The 24,556-nt window shown below is 39.4% G+C and overlaps 2 protein-coding genes across 2 annotated transcripts; one reads left to right on the top strand and one right to left on the bottom strand.

Moving 5' to 3' along the window:
- Positions 1 to 1,884, top strand: LOC149820097 (uncharacterized). Its single transcript, XM_089981740.1, has 6 exons — positions 1 to 595; positions 705 to 882; positions 946 to 1,020; positions 1,123 to 1,297; positions 1,624 to 1,693; positions 1,814 to 1,884. Exons 1-6 carry the CDS (start codon positions 1 to 3, stop codon positions 1,882 to 1,884), a joined length of 1,164 nt encoding a protein of 387 aa, XP_089837866.1.
- Positions 1,885 to 4,765: 2,881 nt separating this feature from the next.
- Positions 4,766 to 22,620, bottom strand: LOC149820096 (tyrosine aminotransferase-like). The gene is made up of 7 exons (XM_089982498.1): positions 22,218 to 22,620; positions 21,560 to 21,899; positions 21,241 to 21,459; positions 16,285 to 16,344; positions 5,387 to 5,542; positions 5,218 to 5,311; positions 4,766 to 5,139 (listed from the first exon to the last, which is right to left on the bottom strand). Exons 1-7 carry the CDS (start codon positions 22,532 to 22,534, stop codon positions 5,024 to 5,026), a joined length of 1,302 nt encoding a protein of 433 aa, XP_089838624.1. The 5' UTR covers positions 22,535 to 22,620; the 3' UTR covers positions 4,766 to 5,023.
- Positions 22,621 to 24,556: the final 1,936 nt, after the last annotated feature.

The raw sequence follows: 24,556 nt of genomic DNA, 5'->3' as shown, positions 1-24,556 counted from the left end.
ATGATGATGTCTGAAACAGAGAGGACAAAGGCAACGCCACCGCACAAATCGCCTGTGGCACCTCTGAGAAGCAAGGGCGCCTCCTGTGCCTCCCAACTCCTCAGCCTCCAACCACCACCATCCCTTCTTGTTCCTGTTGATGTTGTGCCTTCGACCCCTCATCCGACGCCCAAAGTTTCTCTTTCTCCCACCTCACCCGTCGCCGATGCATCCACTCACACCCAACAACCACAACCACCAGCAGCAGCAGCGATCATTCTTTCACCTTCCTCTTCGGCCAGAAGAAGCAGAAGAGCAGGAGCACTTGGCAAACCAAGACACAGGACAGAAAGGCTCTCCTCCTCCTCCAGACTCTGTATGGATGACCCCCTTCTCGATTCGCCTCCGGTGAGGCAGAAGAAATGCAAGAATGGTTGCAGCCCGGGCGGTTGTCCTTCTCCTCTAGCTCACAGAAGCAGCAGGCGTGCATCAAGAAGGGCGACTACCGCAGCAACAACAGCAATCGAGAAAGAAGAGAAGGGATTTGGTGATGCGGACGCTCACCAAGACGGTCCGAATCTGAAAAAATCGATGCAGCGCACGCACGATGGGAAAGGTTTGCAGGATTCTGGTTTCACCCCAAGAATTGCAAATGATCCTTTTAGTTTTTTTTTTCTTTTTCCCCCTTCCCTGAAGGGATGACATTTTTCTGTTGGTTGCTGCAGAAATGTATAAATGCGAAATGAGTAGTTATGACATCAATTCAGTGGGGCAATGGTTTTCCGAAATGATCATGTGGAAGGATGTAGCAAAGTCCAGTTTCTGGTTTGGTTTGGGGTCTCTCTGTTTCTTGGCTTCTGGCTTGGGCATCAGCTTCAGGTTTCAATCTTCATCTGATATGAAGTGTTTTTATGGAATTCTATTGTTAAGTTTATGAACTTCAGTTTTTTTTCTGCCCTATCTCAGTGTTGTATCAGTTGCCTCTCAGCTGGCACTGCTCTTCTTGGCCACGGCATTCTTCTATGATTCATTTCCCAGAAGGTAGAGATGAACAGAGATGCCTTGCCTTGTAGTGAGGTTTTTTCTCTCTTCTTTTGTTTCTTTTGTGCTTCTTTGCTTTGTTTATGAGTGACCATTCATGAGTTTTCTGATATATAGGGACAAGGATGATGATTATGTTACTAGTCAATCAAGAAACAAGGTGGTGGTAAGGCAAGAAGATATAATTTACGCAGTCCATATGGTTGTCCCAGTGTTAAACGTGATCATCTCCAAGACTAGAGAGCTGCTCTCCGGCAATCCATCGGTGACTCTCAAGGTATCTTGATCACGAACCTTACTAAATTAGATTAAATTAGATCCATCGGTGACTCTCAAGGATGATTTCAGTCTATGACTTTCCAGAGGCGGATACTTTTCCAAAAATAGATTAAATTCTTACAATCAGCAAAAACAGAGGGAGGAAATCCTACCTGAACAGGATTTCACAGAGCCCTCGAAGTATCTTCTGAAGAGCATCCGTCGTAGCAAGTCCTTGTTATATGAATGAACTGACATAGCTCTATGACTGTGATCCCCTAGCAAACCGTACCAAAGAAAGATGACAAAAAACATTCACCGTAGTAAGATCCCTACTTCTCGCAGGTTGCCCCTGTGCTGTTTATTGCATCTGAATATGGCCACTTTCTGTCCTTGTGGAGACTTCTTGCAACAGGTAGCACTCAATATACTTTGCTGTCAATCCTTTAACATGCCTATTATGTGCAGAAACATTTCTACCTTAGTCAAGTCAAACTGTATCTCATACATCATTACTGTAATGAAATGAGTGCAGCGTTTTTCTTGAGCTTTACTGTCCCCAAAATGTACTCGTGTTATGCATTGCAATTACACAGACAAGGTTAGCTGTTACATCTCTGTCTTGATTCACATGCGTATTCTACATGATTGAGAAGTGGAGCTAATTACTTTCTATATCCATCAGTGGGGTACTTCAGATCATGGATGCTGGAAACTTGGTCAGGATGTGCCCATAAAAGAATTCTTGCAACATCTGCAGCTACAATCTTTTGGAATCTCTCGAGCATGAAAACACGTTTTTTTGCTGGTAATGTTCATGAATCGAATATGGTCCAAATTATGGCTGAAATTATCAACTATAAAGTAAGAAAGACTTCAAAAATGTCACACCGCAGATTCTTTTGCACAAGATCTGTCCTAAATCATGATCAATTCTGCACGTGGTGAAGGAATTCTTTCTTTTTCCTATATGCAGCATTCATGTTTGTGGTTCTACTGCGGTTTTACCGGCAATGCTCCCAGTCACAAAGTGAAGCTGAAAGCAGGGACTTGGCTGTAGTAGAGACTGCAGAGGAAGCACCACACAGGAAGCAGTGATCAACTGTCTTTGTTTGTCCACTGATGGTGTGAAATGCATGTATTTCTGTTTCAACAAATTGGGAACTTTCTTTTATTTTTTTATTTTGTAGAATCAAACAACAGGATTGAACAGTAGAAATTACTTACTTTCTGCTGCTGGTGAATGCAACGCATTGCTGTTTCTGAGATATCTGTCTATCAACAAGTTGAGGATTTTCTTTTCTTTTTGGATATTCAAGAACAGGACTGAGCCGCCCTTTGGAAATTAAGAAGCAGCACCCCCAAATGAACAAGCAATACAATTGGTTCGGAACAAAACTTAAATGGTTCATCTGGGTATGAATAGGATTGTAGACACGTATTTAATGGGTTAACAGGTTCGGGTATTTTTTATGTTGATACCTCCTTTGGCTAATTAAGAAGCAGCACCCCCAAATGAACAAGCAATACAGTTGGTTCGGAACAAAACTTAAATGGTTGATCTGGGTATGAATAGGTTTGTAGACACGTATTTAATGGGTTACGGGCTGCATTTTGAGTGGTTAATGGGTTAACAGGTTCGGGTATTTTTGATGTTGATACCTCCTTTGGCTAATTAAGAAGCAGCACCCCCAAATGAACAAGCAATACAATTGGTTCGGAACAAAACTTAAATGGTTGATCTGGGTATGAATAGGATTGTAGACACGTATTTAATGGGTTACGGGCTGCATTTTGAGCAGTTAATGGGTTATAACAGGTTCGAGTATTTTTGATGTGGATACCTCCTTTGGTCTAAAAAAGGGTATTTTTGTCATTTAAATAGTTTAACTCAAGTTATATCAGGTTGGTCATAACTCATAAGAGGTCCTTGGCATTTATCAGGAAAAGCTGTCATAGAAGATTCCAAACATGACATAATTCAACTGATAGCCAACTTATAACTCTAAAATAGTGACAGACGATGATTGTGCACAATTCAATCGCCAAACACAGAGACTGTGTAGTGGTGCTGCCATGTGTGCCTATTGAGATCAGGTGCAATGTGATTGCACACTTAAAGTGTGATGCTGCACCTGATCATCCATCATCTGCTGTTGGGCCTCACAGATGACAGGCTGTATTCCAAAGAATGGTGGGTGTGCAGCAGCACACTAAAAGTGTTCAATCACATTGCACCTGATCCTCGCTGCATGTGTGCAATGTGAAGCAATTCACCCAGAACATGGAGGAAAATGCTGGCGCAAAAAAAAAAAACTAACAATGTGCAGTCGGAGATGAGATCCCTTATTAGCCTAGCAAAACACACACAAAAAAAACTAAAAACTGCCACATTTATACATGCCACAGAAATGTATGGGATATTTTTTCTAAGATGCCTACTGCAAGTATTTCCTTTTAGTTACAGAAAACAGCTTTTACCAACTAAAATCAACAGCCATAGGATGACTAAGAAAGGAATCTTAAAATAAAGCTCATATTAATCTTGAAGACACTTGTAAAAAAACACATTTTTTTAGAATTGACAAACAGATGAAAAAGACTGGGAGAAAGAATTAGAAAGCTACTATAACTTCTTTATATGAGAGCACGCAGCAGGTAATGAATTCCCACTCTCTAATATACTACATGCTGAAAAATGTTTACTGCACGTTGGGAATCCTAGATATGAACTCAGCAAAATGATGTCAAAATTTGAAAATCAGAATAGAAGGCTTTTTTCCATTATCAATTACTGCTATCAGCTCAAGCTTTCGATTTATAGACGAATCATCACATTTTCAAATGCATTGGATTCTAATATGGTGACCATTGCTGCTGCAATCATGAACAATGTTGATCCTTCGAGTTGGGCAAAGTTACAACAATATGCAGTCCCACCAACAAAGGATTTGGTATAGTTCAACAAAACTCAAAATTTGAAAATCAGAATAGAAGGCTTTTCCATTATCAATTACTGCTATCAGCTCAAGCTTTCGATTTATATATGAATCACCATATTTTCAAATGCATTGGATTCTAAAATTGTGACCATCGCTGCTGCAATCATGAACAATGTTGATCCTTCGAGTTAGGCAAAGTTACAACAATATGCAGTCACACCAACAAACGATTAGGTATAGTTCAACATTTTTTATCCAATGTAACTGTCAGTAAGAAATAGATAAACAAAAACAAAACAAAATAAAGGACAGAAATAAGTCCGGAAACAAACAGGATACTGTTTAATTGACCAATCAGTGGCAAGGCGCCTCATGCAATACCCTATATGGATTGGGTATCACGGAAGGCCCAATTAAATATAGATGTAAATATCCATCAAAATGTTTATGGGTAACACAAAAAATATATAAATACATGAAGGATAAAATATCATTAAGGCCCGACGAAATGCAACATGAAGAGCATAAGAATAAGAAACTTGGGCAAGAAAAAGGATCTATAATACTGATAATTGGATAAGTCATTCCTTTAGAAGAGAAGTTGGTTATTGCAGTTTTCTAGGTTTATATACCACAGTTTTCTAGGTTTATATATCAGACAATAAAGAAGGAAGCAGCTGAAGGGCTAGTATGAGCTCAGGCAATCCTTGATGTCTACATCACAACATTGTTGGCTTGAGAGAGATTCAACAAGCTGTTGTACTTCTCCTAGCCACCCCATTCAAGAGCGACACCACTCTCCCTTATTTTTTCCTATGCCGCTGACAGAAAGCATGCATCCTTGCAAGTCCATCCTCCAGAAGTGGAGGATCAACAGCGAAGGTGATACGAAGCCATCCTCTCATACCCAATGCACTACCTGCAAAATCTATTTTTGTAGCCTAGGGCAATAATATGCAACCAATAGAGAACCAAGAATGATCTTTATAACTGTTACCTGGAAACACAATCACTGATTCTTCTCTGGCCAATTTGGAACAGAAATCCATATCATCTTGTATGTTCTCTAAATAACAGGTATCTAGCTTCACCTGCCATACAGGAAAATTACATTTTTTTATGATTTTCATTTGAAACAAATAACCTGAAGGAAATTCAGCTTTTACCATTACAAACATTGATCCTTCAGGTTTGTGTGGACAATAAATGCAATCAACTTTCAGGATGGCTTCATAGCATATATCTGCTGCTAATTTTAATAGTTGGACTGTCTGGTTAAAGAAATCCTTGCTTGTTTCTCCAAGAATTTTAGGAATCGCTGCCTGGTAAATTGAATACTTGTCAGGATCATCAAGTAACAGGAAAACATCAACCTCCAAGAAAAAGGTAAGTGACAAAAAGATTTTTGTTTACTAGATGCAGCCAATATAATCATCACCTAAAAAAAGTAATTTTAGTAAGCTCCCTAAGCCATGAACCATCATTGAGCTAGATCCATACATTCATATCATCTTCACACATTTTCATAATAACACAAATGCACACATGCATGGGGGCGATGTGTTTGCACCAGTGTTGTTAAAAACTCGCTTCGAGACGTAAAAGGCATGCCTCGAAGCCAGGCGCATTCATATATGCCTCGATGCGCACCTACAAAGCGCAAGAGGGTATGAGGTGTGCGCCTCATGTGCTTTGAGGCCCGCTTTTGCCTCGGGCACGCCTCACACATGAGGCGCATGCCTCATATTCAAGTGGTCAAATGGAGTCAAAGGCCCCATTTGACCTTTCCTATGTCATTAAAGAGAGAGAGAGAGAAAGAGAGAGAGAGAGAGAGAGAGAGAGAGAGAGAGAGAGAGAGATAAAAGTCGTGAAAGGCCCTAAATCCCTTCTTCTCCTTCTCCCCTCCACCTCCTATATACTGGCAGCAGCATTCCGGCGACTGGACGGTACTCTCTCTCTCTCTCCCTCTCTGTCCACCTTCTTCTTCTTCTCTTTCATTTTTTCCTTTTTCTTTTGTGCCCTTTGTTCTTCTTCTTTTCTTTATTTCATTGTCTTCTTCTTTTGTTTTTTCCCATCTTCTTTCTTCTTCTTCTTTTTCCCCTTTCTTCTTCTTCTTCTTTCTTTTCTTTTCGTTTTTAATCTTTCATTCTTCTTTTTCTTCTTCTATGTTCTTTTTTCTATATTTCTTCTTCCCTTTTTCTCTTTTCTTCTTTTTCTTCTTCTCTGTTCCTTTTTTCAGTTTTTTTCCTTCTTTCAGTTTTTTCCCTCTTCTTTCATGCCCTTTGTTCTTCTTTTCTTTATTTCATTCTTCTTCTATTTTTTTCCCGTCTTCTCCTTCTTTCTTCTTCTTCTTTTCCTTTTTTCCCTTTCTTTTTCTTTTCTTTTCATTTTTAATCTTTCTTTCTTCTTTTTCTTCTTCTTTGTTCCTGTCATCTATCTTTCCTCTTTCTTTCTTTTTTTTATTTTTTGATGTGTGCTTTATGATGAGTGCATGTGTGTGTAGGTGAACATGCAGCGTGTGTATGCTCTGTTTGTATGCATTGTCTATGGCACATTGATGTTGGATTTTATAGATGGAGAAACATTCCCCTGACAATATGCAAGTTTTAATATGATTTCATCTGAATCATGATGTACTTCCCTGATATAGTTTACATATTGCAACAGCTTGCTTCTTCTTCAATTTGTGTAAAGAAAAGTCAACATATGGTGTATGTGACATTCTGTAAAATGCTTTCATTAGTAACTTAAACCTTGTGAATTTTGTTGCACTTTCAATTTGTAAAAGTGTATTAACTGTTATGTTTAATAACTCTAGTTGTTAACATTTTATTAGTTTTTACTTCACAATTCACACATTTATTTATTTATGTTGTATTTATATTAATTATCTCTTGTTCCTTGGTTTAATAATCACATATTCTTGGTTGGATCAATTAAATCATTGTGTTGTAGTTGCTTGGAATTCATTTTATAATTTTGCATAGATTCTTCACTTAATATCCAATTATTCATTAATAATACATAAATGATGCACCTTTATTTTTTGTTTTTTTATTTGGTCAATTTTTTAATACTTTTGTGAAGCTTATGCTTTACACCTCGAGACTTACGCCTCGCTTCATGAGTGGGTCTTATGCCTAGCTATGCCTCAATGCTATTCACAACATTGGTTTTCACACACACACACACAAGTAAAGAACTACAAATAACATAGTATAACATACCCTTTAGTTTGCATCTATGTCACATGGGTGCGGGTGCAGGTGCGGGTGCGGGTGCGGGTGCGGGTGCGGGTGCGACACGGGTGCGGCGCAATTTCAAAAATTTTGGACACGGGGACTCGGCTATATATATATTAAAAAAAAAATAAAAATAAAAATAAAAATATATATATATATATATAAGACTCGGTCAAAGTTGTGCCCATTAGGGGACAGGTGATGAGTTGTGAAGGCATTCTGTACACTTTCTTCATACAGGAATAATTCACTTTTGGGCACTTTCTTCATACACTGTAATAATTCACTTTCTTCATATAGGAAAAAACCACAAAAACTTGAGTTGTGCCCATTCTGTACTTAAAACTTGAAAGTGTACAGGTTTTTTAGTTGTGATGGGTTTTTTTCCTTACAGCTGTAGCCCAAAAAATTTAAAAAAAAAAATAAAAAAAAAAAATTCCAAAAAAATGGACCAAAATGACCCTGGGTGCGTTGACCACACCCAGGGTCGGGTTGACCGAGTCCGAGCCGCACCCGTGTCCGCACCCGTGTCGGTGCGTGTCGACGCGGGTGCGGCGACCTTGGAGCCGAGTCCGTGTGACATAGGTTTGCATACATTTAAGAAAATCTGGATACAAACATTGATGCCTTTTTGGGATGTTCCATTTAGTTTTTAGATATGCTTTACGGTAAAAAGGAAGTTGTAAGGTTCATGTACGAAGAAAGAATGTTTCTTTACTAGTATAATAAGGAAGAAAGAATGTTTTTTCAACAGTCTAATAAGGAGGTTCATCTAACTTCGGCCTACAAAGCTAGTAAATAAGATATGTTGAATATTCCATAGAGTAGTTGTAGCCCTAGGATCTGTACAAACAAGAGTACTTGCAACAATAAGATAGTGTTGTTACTACCTTCTCCACAAGTGTAATTCCACTAATAACAATCATAATGATGACATAGCAGCAGCAGCAGAAACACAATTAAAAGAGGTGATCCCCAATAATATTAAGAATAATATATTTTATCATGTATTATAGAATATCAAATTGGAATACCTATTGAATTTTCAAGGGGCACTTCTCGCCATCATGACTATTTTAAAAAAAAAAACCTAAATGGTAAGTTTCTTCATGTTGACAAATTATATTATGATTAAAATTTCATCCAGAAAAAATACCCGAACTTCAATTAGGACTCATGCCAAACTTTACATTTTAGGAAAATTCAATTTAAGAAAAAATCATCACGAGAATAAGAAGAAATCTCAACAATCAAAAATTTCAATAGTATCACAATTTGAAAAAAAAAAAGAGAAAAACTGAAAAGGGCAATACTTGTACCATTTTTCAAGTGCAAAGAACAACAGAAGGGGGAGGGTTCAAAATTATCCACTAACCCATCCAAGTTTGTCAATGTCCAGGAGATGCACCCAGGAAATTCTGGTAATTTTACGATCATGGATATTTTGGAATCCTATCTCTGTCAATGGTTCGGTAGCTCTCCTGTAATATTACATAGTTGATAGGTATTTGTTATGTGCTGGTCATTTTGTATCATATGGCATGTATGCAATTTTATTCTTTAGTTGTCCATTTGTAATATAACCTTTTAGGGTAATTGACTATAAATAGCATTGTTGAGTCACCTCTCTCCTAAGAGCAACATTAGGGTCCATGGCTGTTATTCTTTGTTCTGCGCCATGTTTGATGTTTCATTGTAAAGCCCGTTTAAAAAAATATTTGTGTCGGACACGCGTCCGAGGTCGTTCTGCGGTGGCGGACCTAGATTGGATCCAGGCCCGGGTTCTCGAATGATCGAGCCTGCATCTTTAAAAGATGCAGGCTGAAAGGGGCGAGGGGTAAAACCCTCGCCAGTCTCTCTCTCATTCTGCCTCCCATCACATCCGCCTCCTCTGCGGCCACCGACGACCGGAGCTGCCGGTGACCCTCCACCTTCGCCGCCTCTTCTCCCGTCTGGTTGCCACTGCCGCTGTTCTTCTCCCCCTCTGTCGCCCTCTTCCTCTGTGTGCTCGGCAGACACCCCCGACGACCCCGCCTCCTCTCGTTGTCCTCTTCCACTATCACCCTTCTCGGCGACCACAGACTGCCGGTGATCTTCAAGCATCGGCGACACCTCCCTCAAACCCTCCAGTTTGCCGTTGGTGTAACCTCGAGTCTCGTCCGACCACGATCGACCCCTGTCATCACCCTTCTCCCTCGTGCCTCTTCGGTTTGACAGAGGAGTCCCCGACGCTGGAGCTCCCTCTACTCGTCAGAACCGCGTGTCGGCTGCCTCGCCTTCCTCTTGAGCCCTCGTCAGACGACGCTTGCCCTGTGTCTGGCCACCTGCCGCCAGCAGCCCAACGACAATCCCCTTTTCCCGAGCACCTCCCCTGGTCTCTCCCTCTCTGTTGTGTTTCCCAGCGATCGTCGTCGCTCACCTTGCCCCTTTTTCTGGTTATTCCAGCTGCCACCGACCACCCCCGATCTCCTTTCCCTTTCTCTTCTTCCGCCGGCGACCACCTCTGTCTGGCAGCCCTTCTGCCAGACCCCTTCTCTAATCGACGCCTCCATCATCGTCGGCCTCCAACCCCGATCGTCGACCATCACGCTGGGAACCCCGTCGGCCCTCAGGTAACGATTTACCCCTTCTCCCCTTGTCTTTTCTCTTTTGTTGGGGTAGCTCCGACGTCGGTCTTCAGGCGAAGGCTTTCACCCCTCGTCTGTCTCCGTCCTCTTCTGTTATTCCGGACGGCAGGCAGAGGGCATCACCCCTACCTGACCTCCTGTTGGTTTTCGTTAGGCAGGGGCGAAGCCCTTGCCTCTCCATGGTCTTCGTCAGGCAGGGGCAAAGCCCTCTGCCATTTTTGGTCTCCGTCAGATGGGGGCGAAGCCCCCTGGCATTTGCCTCCGTCTTCTCATGTTTGGCAGGGGCTGGCCCCCCTGCCTCTACAGCTCCGGCAGGCAGGGAGCGGGCCTCCCTGCCTCTGCCCATCTGGCAGGGGCTACACTCCCCTTGCCTTTGTTGTCTATCAGGCAGGGAGCAGATCTCCCTGCTTCAGCCACCCATGCCTCTCGATCAGGCAGGAGATTAACCCTTGTCTGCCTTCATCTCGGTCAGGCAGAGGGCTAGCCCCTGTCGACCAGGTCTCCGGCAAGGGGTTGAGCCCCTACCCCCGCTTGTTGTTTCTCAGGGGTTGGTAGGGTGCTTGCCCCTGATCTGACAGCATGCGCGCCCTTTCGGCAAGGGTTGGCCCCCATCGACCCTCTCATTCTTTTCCTTAGAATCGTGCGGCAGTGGTTGGCTCCTGCCGCCTGGATCTCGACAGGTAGGGAGCAGGTCTCCTTGCTCCTGCCACTTTATGTCAGGCAAGGGATATGCCCCTGCCTCTGTTGCAGGCCTCCCTGCCTCTGCCTCTTTCGGGTAGGCAGGGGCATCCCCTGCTTCTGCAGTTTTGGAAAGAGGCGTGCATGCCTCCTTTCTTTTTCTTCTCTCCAATATATGTTGTAATAATGCCTTTAAGCATCGCAGGTTGCACAGAGGATCTGACTCGCCTTCGTAGCTCGAGCCTGTACTGACCTACGCCGCAGGCGTACGAGGCACCGCAACCCCTCAAGGTAGGGGATTCTTGCGTAAAAAGGACAATGAACAGATGAATGCTAAAATAAGAAAAGATAATTAAAAATGGAAAAGGATGATGATATATGTATACGTATAAAATATATATGTATGTCTTTTAACTCAAGGACGCGGTTCCGCGATCCTTGTCCCCTTTACTTTTCTTGCACTTTCCTTTCTGTTGTCGCCGCGCTATATGTGCCCAGGCTTTTAATTCTTGTCTTTACATTTTATGTCTTTTAATTCAAGAACGCGGTTTCACGATCCTTGTCCTCTTTACTTTTCGGCACTTTCCTTTCTGCTGCCCCGCGCTTTATGCGCCATGGCTTTTTACTTTCTTGTCTTTACTTTGCCGCCACGCTTTATATGCCCAGGCCTCGGTTACGCATTTACTTTCTGTACTTTCCTTTCAGTTGCCCTGCGCTTTATGCGCCACGACTTTTATGTTTTATCTCTATTAATTGTTGTACTTTCCTTTATGTTGCCCCGCACTTTATGCGCCAAGGCTTTTCTTCTGTTCTCTCTGTTTTTTATGTTGTTGATGCTCTTTTGCCTTAAGTATTACTTGCTTACATATTTGGTTAGCCGATGCATGGTTTTGTACCTCGTGCACTGCCTTGTGTACTCATTTGCTTGCGTGTTTGATTGACCGAGGTACGGTTTCGTACCTCGTGCATTGCCTTGAGTATTCACGTATTTGCTTGGCTATTTAGCTGAGGTACGGTTTTGGACTTTGTGCACCGTTTACGAGGTTTTGTGCTCGACATAGTTTTGCACTTTGTGGATCAATCGTATTTTACCATCGTACTATAACGTGCACGGGCTTGCTCTTTATTAGCTTGTGCTCACTGAGTGCAGCTTTGAGCGTATTCTAACTTGTTCATTTGTCTTAAAAGACACGATGCACACTTATGCACTTTGGTTCTCCAAAAGGGATGAATTTTAGGCACAAACTTATTTTCGAACTACGAGATAGCGACTGGTCTCTCAAATCGATGCGTTTGGGAGAAGTGTTTACAACTTCGGTTCATGCTTTTGATGCAGCTTGGATGACCCTGTTTAAGGGCATGTGCATAGGATGGGCGAAGGTTCTATTGAGAAACTTGCGCCATCTCTAGACCGTTGCCGCATCATCTCTGATGCGAGACCTAGTTATTGGGTGTTCTGGCCAAACTAAGATAGTTGGCACCTTTCATTTCTTCGCGAGATTATTGCTGATGGATTTCTTTTTGAGAAATCTATCTGGCCAAACTAAGATAGTTGGCACCTTTCCTTTCTTCGCGAGATTATTGCTGATGGATTTCTTTTTTAGAAATCTATGCCTCTCTCCTCGTAGTCGTACTCTTAGTCATGTACGATATGTTTGGGCTACGAGGAGCAGGATGAGAGGTCTGTGGTAACCTCGAAACGTGTTTGAATACTTGATGGTAATCATATAATATCGATGCTCGCCTAACAGGCAAGAGGCTCGTGACGGTCTAAAGGACCTGAGCATGGCAAGTTTGAACTTGAATTATTACACCATATCTTATCGGCAAAGCATTGTTGTGGGGATTTCCTTTTGAGAAATCCATGCCCCTCTCATCATAGTTGTACTTTTGAACAGGTACGTTGCGTACTGCGATGAGTAGGATGAGAGGTTTGTATTTACCTTTAACGTGCAATGGCACGTGTTTGAAATCACAAAATGGTAATATTGTTACTCTCCTTATGTGTTGATCCCTCTCATCGCAGTTGTACTTTTGAACAGGTACGTTGCGTACTGCGGTGAGTAGGATGAGAGGTGTATGGTTGCCTCGAACGTGCATTGGCACATACAATTCACTAAATGGTGACTTTGCGCCTTTACAGACAAGATGCTCGAGCGGGCATAATAATCCCGAGCATGTAGATTGGGGCGGCGGTTAAGAAACCCTCGTCGTGCCCGTTCAAAATGTTCATCAAGAGAGAGGATGGATGATACAAAACTCCGATGGACAAGCCATTAATGGTTGTTTCGGGTAAATGACTCAGCTTCCCCACTCATCAAAGTTAGGGGAAATGCTACAAAGATAGCCTCCAGGCCACTTTTGCAAAAGTTTGGATGCATCCACGGGCCACTTATGCCTTTGGGGATTCACTCTCTTGGTCACTGGCCGTCCCCTTAAGAGCGGACTCAGTCAGTCATTCGGGGTATCATAAAATACATGGCATAATAAACCCCCGAATCATCTCGGTTGTTTCTACGTTTTGTGCCTTGTGCGTACCCACAACGGCTAGCTAATAATCAGAACAAAATGTAAATTGTTCACATTGTTGAGATGTGTGTGTTGTGACGTGACTTGCTTGTTTGCTCTGTAGTTCAGCGTAAATCACTCGTTGAACTATGGATGCCTGTTGTGGTGCTGCTCTTGTTGGTTGAATTGCTTACGCAATCCTTGACTAATAACTAGTTGTTCGTACTAGTTAAATGCTTATGATAATAGCATTATGCTAGTTGCAATATATTAGCATGTGACTTGCTTTACTACTTGATTGTACTACTTGGTGCTTGTTGTGATATAACACTTGTTGGCTTGCATCTCGTAATCTACGAACTGTTTACCACTTGGATTAATGTAGTTGCTTGTCGTATAAACGGCCTACATTCTGTGATAACTGATGTCGTGTGATTGCTTATCAAGTGTAGCTTATAAACTGCTTATTGTGCAATGACTTGCACTTTATGATTAATATACTTACTTGCCAGTGGACTGAAGAATTCAGTAGTAATTGCATGCATTGTAAGCTCTGTTATGAATGTCTATGCTTATTCAGTTATTCTGCTTACTATGCTTGACTGCTTGGTGGAGTTAATACTCTCAGCCTATAAATCAGTTGGGTTGTTATAGATGCTTATTTTGCTTATTCAGCACTTTGGTTTTTACTACTCTCGTATTTAGATATTTGCTTTACTGGAGTTTGGCTTGCCATACTCGACAACATGTATGGTTAGCGTTGTTTTTGCTCTCCTGTTCAGTTTGGCAATTATCTGGCTTATTGGAGTCTTTGTTTTTCCTTGTCTTTTGCACCCCTACTAGTTTTTCGCGAGACTGACCCATTTCATGGGCAGGTGGTGGACAGGTTGAGCCAGCTTGTGATGGCACAATGACGTAATGAGTTCAAGATGAGCCCCTTTCCTTGACGTTTCGCTCCTGATGACATTTTGGTAAAATATGGTATAGAGTTTCTTTGAAAGTCTCTCTTTTTTAATTAAACTTTGAATTATTAAAACTGTGTTACCAAAACTCTGTTTCTTTTTTTATTTTAATAAATATATTTGAAATTGCAAATCGGTTTGTAAAGGAAAGTTGCTTTGTAATGCGCCCAATGTCCAAGAACTTACTAGTTCAAACATGAACTTTGATAAATGATCAATTTTAAAACTTTCAACCTTTTTCATAAAAGGTTTCAAGTCCAGGATTTTGAGGCATTACATTCACAATCTGTTGAAGACTTGCAGGTTTGGACCCAGATTTACATGGTATCAGAGTGACCTGATACCTGCAAATCAAAATTGGGTTAGTTGACTTGTCTCCGTATATTGTAACATATATCATTTCTTCCTTAATCTTCTTGCTTCCTTTTTGCAAGACTTACATTAGTTTATAATCAAGAATTCTTGCTGTACAATTTTAGGTCACATAAATCATTATTTTGTACTTTTATACATACACATATCTCTTTAATTTGAGGTTGGGTTAGCTGCAATCCACACTATCCCAGCAAATAGATTGACTGTTATCCAAATTTATAGTCGTTATGAGTTCTATTGCATCTAATTTTCAATTGTGGACTCCACCAGATTCAAAGAAAACATCCATCTCCTAAACCATAGTGAGAGAAGCATCTTTCACTAATAATGCCAGCATCATCCTAACATCTTACTCTACCCAACGGAAGATTAGTTTCCATTTAAGAATTGGTAGCATTTTTCTAGCAGGTATTTAGATGTCATAAAACACAGGATGATTGGTTATGTACAATTCCTATTCCATTGAGGACCTCAAATTTTAAATCTTGGATATAACATCTGATGGTTCAGGACTTGATCAATGATATTGGGCATTTTTTGAGAATCTCAAATCCAACTTTTAGGATCCCATGTTGAAAGAAACAAGGACTTTGGGTGGCCTCCCTAAAAATCATCTGTTCTGTATAATCAAACGTCCCAGTAGATTACAAGGAATAGGAAAATGGATGCTCTAAACTGAAAATTTATTGAACAAAATTAAACAAATGTTATAGAAATCCGGAAATCTGTTAAACACAGACAACTTTCAGTAAACAGAGCGTCTTAGAAGACAATCCATAAGCTTGAAAATATCCAAAAAAGTAAACCAAAATACAACTTCAGTCTCTGATAAGACTAGAAAAACTGTTGCATCCTTATATAACAATCTTAAGTTACCGTATTCACTTTTCAGAATTCTTCTATCAATGTTTGATTTGATGGGAGTTATGATTCTCAATTTGATTCCTCACAGTGCCTCCTGTATTTATTTACTAAAACCTGTCTTTTTCTCCCAAAACAGTATGTTCAAATATCCAAGTTTTTAAAACAAGATCTGGTAACATTCCCATCTTTGTGATATAGATAATTTAAAATTATGGTTCCTACACATACGAGTTTCAAGAATGTCAAATGAGAAAATTTGCTTCACAGACAAAAACTATGACATATTCTTGTGGAGGAAAAATAAAATCCCCAGGCAGTGACATATTCCACAACATTGAACCAATATGAAATTTAATTATATGGCTTCAAGTTCTGAAAGTTGTCTCAGTGATCAATTCAGTTGATTCCAGTGCAAATAAACCCTCTTTGACTTATAAGATTGCAAACAGTACAGACTCAGGCAGGCCCAAGTTAGGACAAATGGTTGAGTTGTAAATCTCTAAACAGTTTCCTTTAAATTAGTACATAAAAATACTTTAGTTGCTATTTCCCAACAGAAAATCTGAAGTATGCAATGACAATCAACATACATGTATCAAATAATAAATACCTGAAGAAGCTAAATTGGAATATATTATTGATAATTGGAACAAAATATTTATCAGCAAAGAAAACATGTATTTGAACAACGATATAGACCATGTATCACTGTTATGTACAACTAAACATATAAAGGATAAAAAATTAACAATAAGAATAAGCATGTGGACACACAAAACAAGACTTAGGATAAACATGAGGTGTAAACCTGCATTATGGTTGCTGGATCAGAGGACACGTTGAGGTAGCTCTTTATGCAATCAACAATCTGAAAGTAAAATGGAATGTGATGTACTTAGAGAGGAAAAGGAATCATTTCACAATCAAGATACATTTTGTACCACTCGGATGAGCCACATCACTGAAATACATCTATAACAAAGTAATGCAACCAGTTATCACTCCCTTCTGTTAAGATATGTATATATATAATATTGTATACTTATATACGTATACATATAATATATGATTTATATGTATATGTATAAATATACTTGTATATAATATATATAGGGTAAATATTGGCTACTAATGAAGGTAGAAAACTAATGAGCTAGAAATCATAGGTTCAAGTTGTATCGACTCAATCTAACCACATAGATGTGTTCAACATGGTTTGTTTGCTAAGGATCAAGCCTTAGATCATGATTTCTTATGTAAAAATGTGATATTTTGAGTTATGAAATTTTGACACATTATGGGCCATTGATTTTTGGACCCCTTTAAAAACCTAATTGTCATAATCACGTGATTCAAAACAAGTTTCCTACTAATCAAACTATGTAGATCACATCCATAACATTTGATCTACAAAAAATTTTAAAAATTTGAAGAAAAAAGTGATTTCTACTCATTGGTTGAAATTAATATTTTCTCTTAAAAATGAGTTATTGTTTTATTGGTTCTTGTGTAAGCATGATAATTCAAAATTATATTTTTGGTATATTAGTATCTTTATGGTTATTTGTGCATATCCTATGTGATCCTTCATAAGCTTTTGTATAGGATGTGGCTTTAAAGTTATTAGATTATTGCATATACATGATCTTTTCTCTTTGAGAGTATTCATGATTAGTTACTTGTGTATACTCTTGGTTTTCTCTATGCTTCTTTGAAAAATCTCTATATATGTTTTGGCTCATTTAATGTTAAAAATCACTATTGTTTCATGGGTAGACTTATAATCTACATTGAGCTACCTCTCCATATAGCTTGCTTATATTGTCCATGCTCATTCTTCATTGTTATTGATGTAATCTTGTTTTGTAAAAAATTATCAATTGACATCTTGTTTGCATATGATTGCATCAATTGACATCTTGTGCACATAATTGCACTATATTCATTCTAAATTTTCATCTACCATTATTTGATTTGATTTGAAACTTTGTTTTTTCAAATCAATTCTTATATATGAACTCACTTATTTGGAAATTGATTTCTGTGAGTATTTATTGTCTTCTTATGGCATTTGGTTGTCCATTACAGAATTTTATATGATGCATCATTTCTTTTTGGCCTTTTTGTTGAGGTGACTTATGTGCACCTCAATTTGTGTCAGTTTAGATTGTTAGCTTGTAGTCTGGCTTTAACTAGGATATTTTAAATTTATTGCATGATTGATTGTCTTGCATGTTTTGCATAAATTTAATTAATGCTTTTCTAAGCATATGCTAATGAAATATTTCTTGATATTTGTGGGATTTTAAATCTCTTCATACTTGTAAGTTATTATCTCTTGAAAGGTTTTCTTAAAATTGGTCCATAAGTGACTTTTTCGTTGATTCTAAACTATAGCATGGTTCATTCATATATGCATTAGTTATGTGGTTATTATTGCTTTTAAAATATAATAATAAATTGATCTATGTGTATTTGTCTTTTCTTAAATCTTTATTGAATGGTTGAAATCATTTCTTCTATCTTTCGCTGTGTAAAAATGATTCGTAATTTATACTCCTTTGTGAGTTATTTATTCATGGTACTGTTTGAAAATCCATATTTCATACCTTTTATACATTAATGAACTTTTCATGATAGATGCATGTTTTTCATTATGATTTCTTAAAATTATCTATTGAGATGAGTCTCTCAATGACTATCGTGTTTGAAATTAATGATTTTTAAGATTAATTCTTACCTTAAATGACCATGATTTTGAGAAATGTTAAATTGTCTTATTAAATATTTTTTATACATTGTATTTTTGTGTCTTTAAAGTAGTATTTTCCAGAGTTGTCAGTTGAGGAAGCGGGAGCGGGAAGCGAGGCACTATCAAAATTTTAGGAAGCAAGAAGCGTGGAATGACTTAGAAGTGAATCAAGAATCGTCTTGGAAGCGACCTAGGAAGCGAGGGGGAAGCGTGCTTCCCAAAAATGGAAAGTGTGTTTCCCATCCCAAAAAAAAAATTGCGCTTCAGGGAAGCACGCTTCCCCAATGCCCATGGCGTTTCCTGTAACTATGGTATTTTCTATATATAAGTATAGTTATTTCTAGTTGGATTGTTCTTGTTTTGCTCTCTTTACAATTTCTCAAAATATTATCGTTATTGATGATTCTAGAGACATTTTGAGCATATCAAGGAAGATCTAGAAGCCCCTTCAAGAATTTGTATTATGGAAGAACATGTTGATATCTTGTGTAATGAGATTCCTTTTGTAATTGCAAACTTACGGTGAGTCACCGTAAGTTTAAGAGGGGGTGTTGAGATATGTATATATATAATATACTTTATAGTGAAGTTAACTATTGGTTGACTTGGACTGGTTGTTCGACTGCTGGCCCAATGACTAGAAATCTAACCGCTGGAATGGCCTCCCTTTTTATCTCCTTTAATCTCTCTCTTCTCCCTTCTTTTCTCTATATATATGGGTGGGTGGGTGCCTTTGTAATGTGAGAGAGTGATGAGTAGCTTTTAGTTTTTTTTTTGTGTGTTTTAGTGTATTATAGTGAGGCCCTTATGTATTTATTTCTTTTATGTATTTTATTATTCATTATGAATGAAATCATTTATTCATACAACTTGTATCAAGTTTGTATATTGTGACTATTCATGCTATTTCATGACACCTTCCAATCAAGCAAGTTCTATAACATATGGTAGTAGGGATGAACACGAGCCGAGCTTGGCATATTCAAGCTCGGCCCGCCCAAGTAAAATGGTGCTCAAGCTCGGTTCGAATTCAGCCCAAACCTGAACCACTGGTGTTCAAGCTTGGCTCGTGTCGATTCCAAGTTGAGCTCAACTCAGTTCGGTAAGCTTGTTTTAAGCACAACAGACCGAGCTGGCCCGAGCTCGGCTCGGTTTGTTAAGCTCAGTCTGGGCGCGCGCACACACAGAGACGATTAGAGAAGAGAGCGAAGGTTTCAAAGTGAGAGAGTGATTGATTCGGCACTTTGATCGTTCATTAGCATCGCCGAACAAACTCTGTTAGGTGGTTGATTGCATCGCAGCTGTGAGTGGGTTTCAGTTGAGCCTTCTCCACTCCCACCATGACTATGTCAAACGGACTCTTCTAACAGGGCACCGCACCCGAGTCGCATCCGCACCCAGGCGGGTGCGACACTTGGACACAACTTCCTTTGTGTTAGGTGAAGTCAACCACTTTGAGGTCCATTTCTATCCAAAAGTAGATTCAGTTAACCCTAATCAAGTTTATTTTTATCTATATTATATATAAATACATAAATGCACAGACATACACAGTGTTAACTTAAAACTGTTAAAAATTATATATATATATATATATATATATATATATATATATATATATATATCCTCCCCGGACCCCCGCACCCAAGTTTTTTTAAAGTGCCGCATCGCCGCACTCGCATCTGCACCCGCACCTATGTGATATAGCCCCACGACAATGGTCCTCCCCTCCTCTCAGCTTTCATGGCGTCGACGTTGCCGCTGTCTACCCATCTCTTCCGTCGTTGGAGGATCAATGGCGTGCTTGGGAAGAGATTCAAAGGTTGCGAGATGGTTTGATTCATTTTTTCGATAGGGAAATTTGATTCATTCTGCCATCATTTTTATGCATTTCTTGAAGAGAGAGAAAGAGAGAGAGCAAAGGGGGGGATGGAAATCGAGGCTGGGGCGGGGGGGCTCGAGGCGAGGCGGAGCTCTTAATAAATATATATAAATAAATATATATATATATTTTATATAACGAGTCGAGCTTGCTCGGTAGGCCGATCAAGCTCGGCCGAGCCTCAGAGCTCAGTTCAATCTTGGCTCATTTATGGGACGAGCCAAGCCTGAGCCCGAGCTAGCTTGGCTCATAGTGCATCCCTATATGGTAGTGATGGCATAGGACAACCACAACACAATAAAGGCCAGGACAGACCAAAGTTGCCAAAGAAGGAAGTGAAATAGAGAAGCAATGCAAGAAGTGATGGTTTTCTATAACTACCAACGCAAGGTGAGAAGGAACTAAGAAGTGTTTGATAAAAAACTTTTAGAATGCATAAGTTAAAAGAACCAAAATTCTCTCATTATGATATTAGTAGATTAACTAACTAATTTTTTCGCATTAAATCTATATTCATGTAATCAGAAATAAAATTTTAGTTTTGTGGTATAGAATTTGGCTATTATATGCGGTACTAAAGGTAAAAGGTTGTAGGAACATTATACACTAAATAGATAGGCAAAATTAGTTTTTTTTTTTTTTGACAGAGAGAAAGGCAAAATTAGTTGGAACATCATAAGTTTAGTCAAAAATCATTACTCACGGTACCATAATAAAAAATAAATAGTAAATAACAAATTAACTTTAGCATAAAAGTTTCATGAATTATAAAAGAACATAATTGTGCAAATGTTCTTTTGATAAGACAAAAAAATGTAACACTTTGCTTTGACATATTTTTTAGATGAATTACCCAATGGGCATTTGAGTTTCATAAAATTAACCACATTTTTTTTATATTTTAAAGAAACTATAGAAAATGCATTACTATTTATTTTTAACACCCAATCCAATTAAATAGTTTCAAGTATGGTTCTTACAGGAATCACAATTCCTTAATTGTGTAAATGTGTTAAGTTTTAATTATAGTATGATTCTTGTGTCCAAAATTCTATGGTGAAAGCAGGCTTGTTTCGTCAATGGGAGTTGATGCTAAATCGCCAAAAAGGCAGATGGTGATAGTAACCAACCTTGTTTTGCCTCAGAACGCCATTCGGATCACATGTTACAAGCCACCCAAGTCTCCAACCGGGCACCACCCATCTCTTCGATATGGAACCCACGGTAATCACGGGAACAACGGATCCAAATGCTCCCATTGGAACTAAGGGGTTACTTCCAAAATTCAGATGAGCATAGACTTCGTCCGCAATCACAACGATGCCCAGCTTCCTCGCTACATGAGCAACCTAAAAAGATGCACAACGGCACCCAAAATGGCAAAGATCATCACGAAATTGGCAATCCCCAAAACAGAGTAGTCGGGGAAAAGAGTGGGAAGCTGCAGACCTTCTCCAAATGCTGTCGAGAGAAGACACTGCCGCAAGGATTCACCGGGTTTACGATGACCATGGCGACCGTATCGTCGTCTGCGAGCGACTCGACGGCGTCGAGGTCGATCTCCCAATGCCGGTCGGGAAGGAGGTCGAAGTGGCGGACCTCGACGCCGCAGAAGGCGCACCTCGCTTCGTAGAGGGGGAAGCCGGGCCTGGGCAGCAAGATGTTGGCGCCAGGGCAGGCGAGGACATGAACGGTGGCCTCGATGGCCTGGGAGCACCCCACCGTGAGGAAGACATCATCAGGGGCGAGCTTGTAAGGGAGGTCCTTAGACAGGTACTCCGAAACGGCCCTGAAAAATATCCCCCAACCAAGTAAGAGGCAGCAGATGAAAGATGAAGAAACGAGCAAGACAGAAACACAACAACCATGAAAAGGGAATCTCTGCAGAATTGAAAAAAATAAGAAAAACCCTAAAACATCAACAGGAAACGGGTCTTTATGTGGGTCGCACAACAGCTTTGAGTACGAGTAAACAGAACTTTGCAATGTAGAGGACGATGGGCGATGGGCGTCAGAACCCAAGTATGAAAAAAAACACATCGCATGACAAGAGAGAGAGAGAGAGAGATGAAGTGACTCTTGCTCTCTCCCACGAACCAAAACCAACCTTCGAGCAGGGAGGAGGCCGGCGGTGGGGGCGTAGCTATTGAACTTGCCCGAGCGGATGGACTCGATGACTGCGTCCTCGGCGGTGGTGGTCGTCTTGAACGATTCGAACGGCGAGGGGTCGCCGTGGCCCAGAGGGATGACGGGCCTCGCGTCCTCAACGTTGAGATTGGAGGATACGACGTCCAGGACGCCTCTTATGCTCTGCTGGTTCACAAACATGAGATTCTTGTTGGCTTTGAACCTCCATTGCTTCTCTTCCTCCTCTTCTTTTGCAGTCACTGCATGCCCACAACCATTCTCCGTCTCGTTCTCCATCTCCTCCTTCCGTATGATTCTCTCTGTGTGATTAGAGGGTTGGGTGGGATTAGACTATGTTGGTTTGGGGTGCGCCTTCGGTTGCCAATTGTAGCAGGACAAGTTTCGGTTCAACAGAAAAAAAAAAAGTGGGACCCCAACAAAGTGGTGAGTGGCGGCCTGTATCGCTAAATGCGCAGCAGAGAGAGACAAAAGGAATGAAAAGAGGACAGAAGGACGGGAATTCCTTGAATACTCACAAACCGAAAAGACCACTTGTTGATCGTAGTCTCGGAGATATATAAAAGCCTACGCAAGCTTTTTCTCGCAAAATGTTTAACGCCTTGTAAACTGTTGATTTTTTAAGCTTTATGTTTCGAAGTGAGAGAAAATCTCATAAACAAACACAGAATGTTTTACATAAAAAAAATTCTATCTATGAAAAATTCACTTATTTATATAACTTAAAAAAAATGGGTTTTAAAAATACGAGGAGAGGATATATATGTATAGCCATTTCCCTAATTTTACATGGGTTTTAAAATCTTCCATGAGAAAAATTTTCTCTAGTGTGGAACATTTGAAAAATCTGGCACTTTTTCTTTTTCACCCATGTTTTTTTCAGCTTTTTCTCACTTCTGACATGCCTTAGTACACCATAGTTTTACAGATCATAAACGAACCAAAAACACGCCTTCGAGCAAACAAGCCTTCGAGTAAATTATGTTCATATAATTTAATAAAAAATTTATGAAAACGTCAACAAAAAATGGTTGCTATCACATAGTACGGGGTCGATTATAGCTTATATTTTCCCTCTGAACCTTTTTCGCTCACTCTTCCCCGCATGACGTGGACGATTTGTAGCGTCCTCACATGGTACTGTCGGCTGTAAGTCGTAACCAGCTCAAAAGGGTGCGCACGACAACTTCTAGTTGGTGCTGCTGGAAGTTAGATTATTTTGTAATGGATTTTGGATTCAATATCCAGATTTGTTAGATTAAGATAATTAAGAAGTCTTGTTTTTAAGAGTTTATCAAAATAGGTAGTTTAATGGATTTGGCAAACCTGATTTATTGAAAGATGAGTCTTACGCGGAACTGAGAGTTAAGAATTGAAAGTTAATTTCAGTATTTAGATCATTTTATGATGGATCTTGGATCTAATATCTAGACTTGATAGATTAAGAGAATTATTTTTAGCAGTTAATGGGAATAGTTAGTTTACTTGGTTTAAGCAGAATTGAAACTTAATTTTAGTATTTCATTATTTTAATTTTCTATAACTCTTTGGCTTTCTTATTGTTTTCTCGTATTTTTTTTTATTTTCTCGATTTTTGTGCATAAGAGTATGCGTAACTTAGATTTTTTCTGTTGGAGTAGTGTAACTTAGATGTTTTCATAAATCGAGTTTAGGGTTTTTTTGATATGCAAACCAAAGATGACTCGAAAAAATATACCTACTCATAGAAATCAAGAAAAGCAAAAAAAATGGAGAAAATTATTAGAAAGCAAGAAAATGATCGAAAATTGAAATAATTGGAAATTAAAATAATAGAATACTAAAATTAACTCTCAATTATGAACTCTAAGTTCTACATCGGGCTCATCTTTTTATAGATGAGGTATGCCAAATCCTAATCCAAGTAAACTACATATTATGATAAACTCCTAAAAATAAGATTCTTCTTAATTATCTTAGTCTCACAAATTTGGATATTGGATTCAAGATCCATCACAAAATTATCTAAATACTAAAAATGATCCAAATGATAAAAAATCCAAAAACATCAAAGTAGATCCAACCGGATCCTTATAGACCTAGGTCTTTTGCTCTTGCATCATTGTCCCTAGGTTGGAGAAGACTTGCCTTAAGTCTTGATCTTGCTTACGCTTCTTCCAGTTATGTTCTTAGGTTAAGGACCCACAATATAAAATCAGATAGCTTCCTTGCTCTAGAAACTCTATGGATCGAACAGGACTTGCTCTATTTTGCATGTGGATGCCTGGAGTATTCTTCATCAACCATCCATAGTCTTCAACT

The sequence above is a fragment of the Nuphar pumila genome, chromosome 12 (genome assembly GCF_984573655.1).
Source record: "Nuphar pumila chromosome 12, dmNupPumi1.hap1.1, whole genome shotgun sequence".
In the NCBI taxonomy this organism is placed as follows: domain Eukaryota; kingdom Viridiplantae; phylum Streptophyta; class Magnoliopsida; order Nymphaeales; family Nymphaeaceae; genus Nuphar; species Nuphar pumila.
Note: the sequence above shows the minus strand (reverse complement) of the source record. Positions and strands in the feature narration are given on the sequence as shown.

Bases quoted from the DNA above. Each gene is read 5' to 3' on its own strand.
- LOC149820097 (XM_089981740.1), top strand. From the start codon at position 1: ATGATGATGTCTGAAACAGAGAGGACAAAGGCAACGCCACCGCACAAA. The intron at 883-945 runs GTGTTTTTATGG...GCCCTATCTCAG, and splicing joins CAATCTTCATCTGATATGAA to TGTTGTATCAGTTGCCTCTC. The intron at 1,298-1,623 runs GTATCTTGATCA...TACTTCTCGCAG, and splicing joins ATCCATCGGTGACTCTCAAG to GTTGCCCCTGTGCTGTTTAT.
- LOC149820096 (XM_089982498.1), bottom strand. From the start codon at position 22,534: ATGGAGAACGAGACGGAGAATGGTTGTGGGCATGCAGTGACTGCAAAA. The intron at 21,460-21,559 runs GTCTGCAGCTTC...GCATCTTTTTAG, and splicing joins CTCGACAGCATTTGGAGAAG to GTTGCTCATGTAGCGAGGAA. The intron at 5,543-16,284 runs GTTTACACCTCA...TCAATTTACCAG, and splicing joins ATCCAGCAACCATAATGCAG to GCAGCGATTCCTAAAATTCT.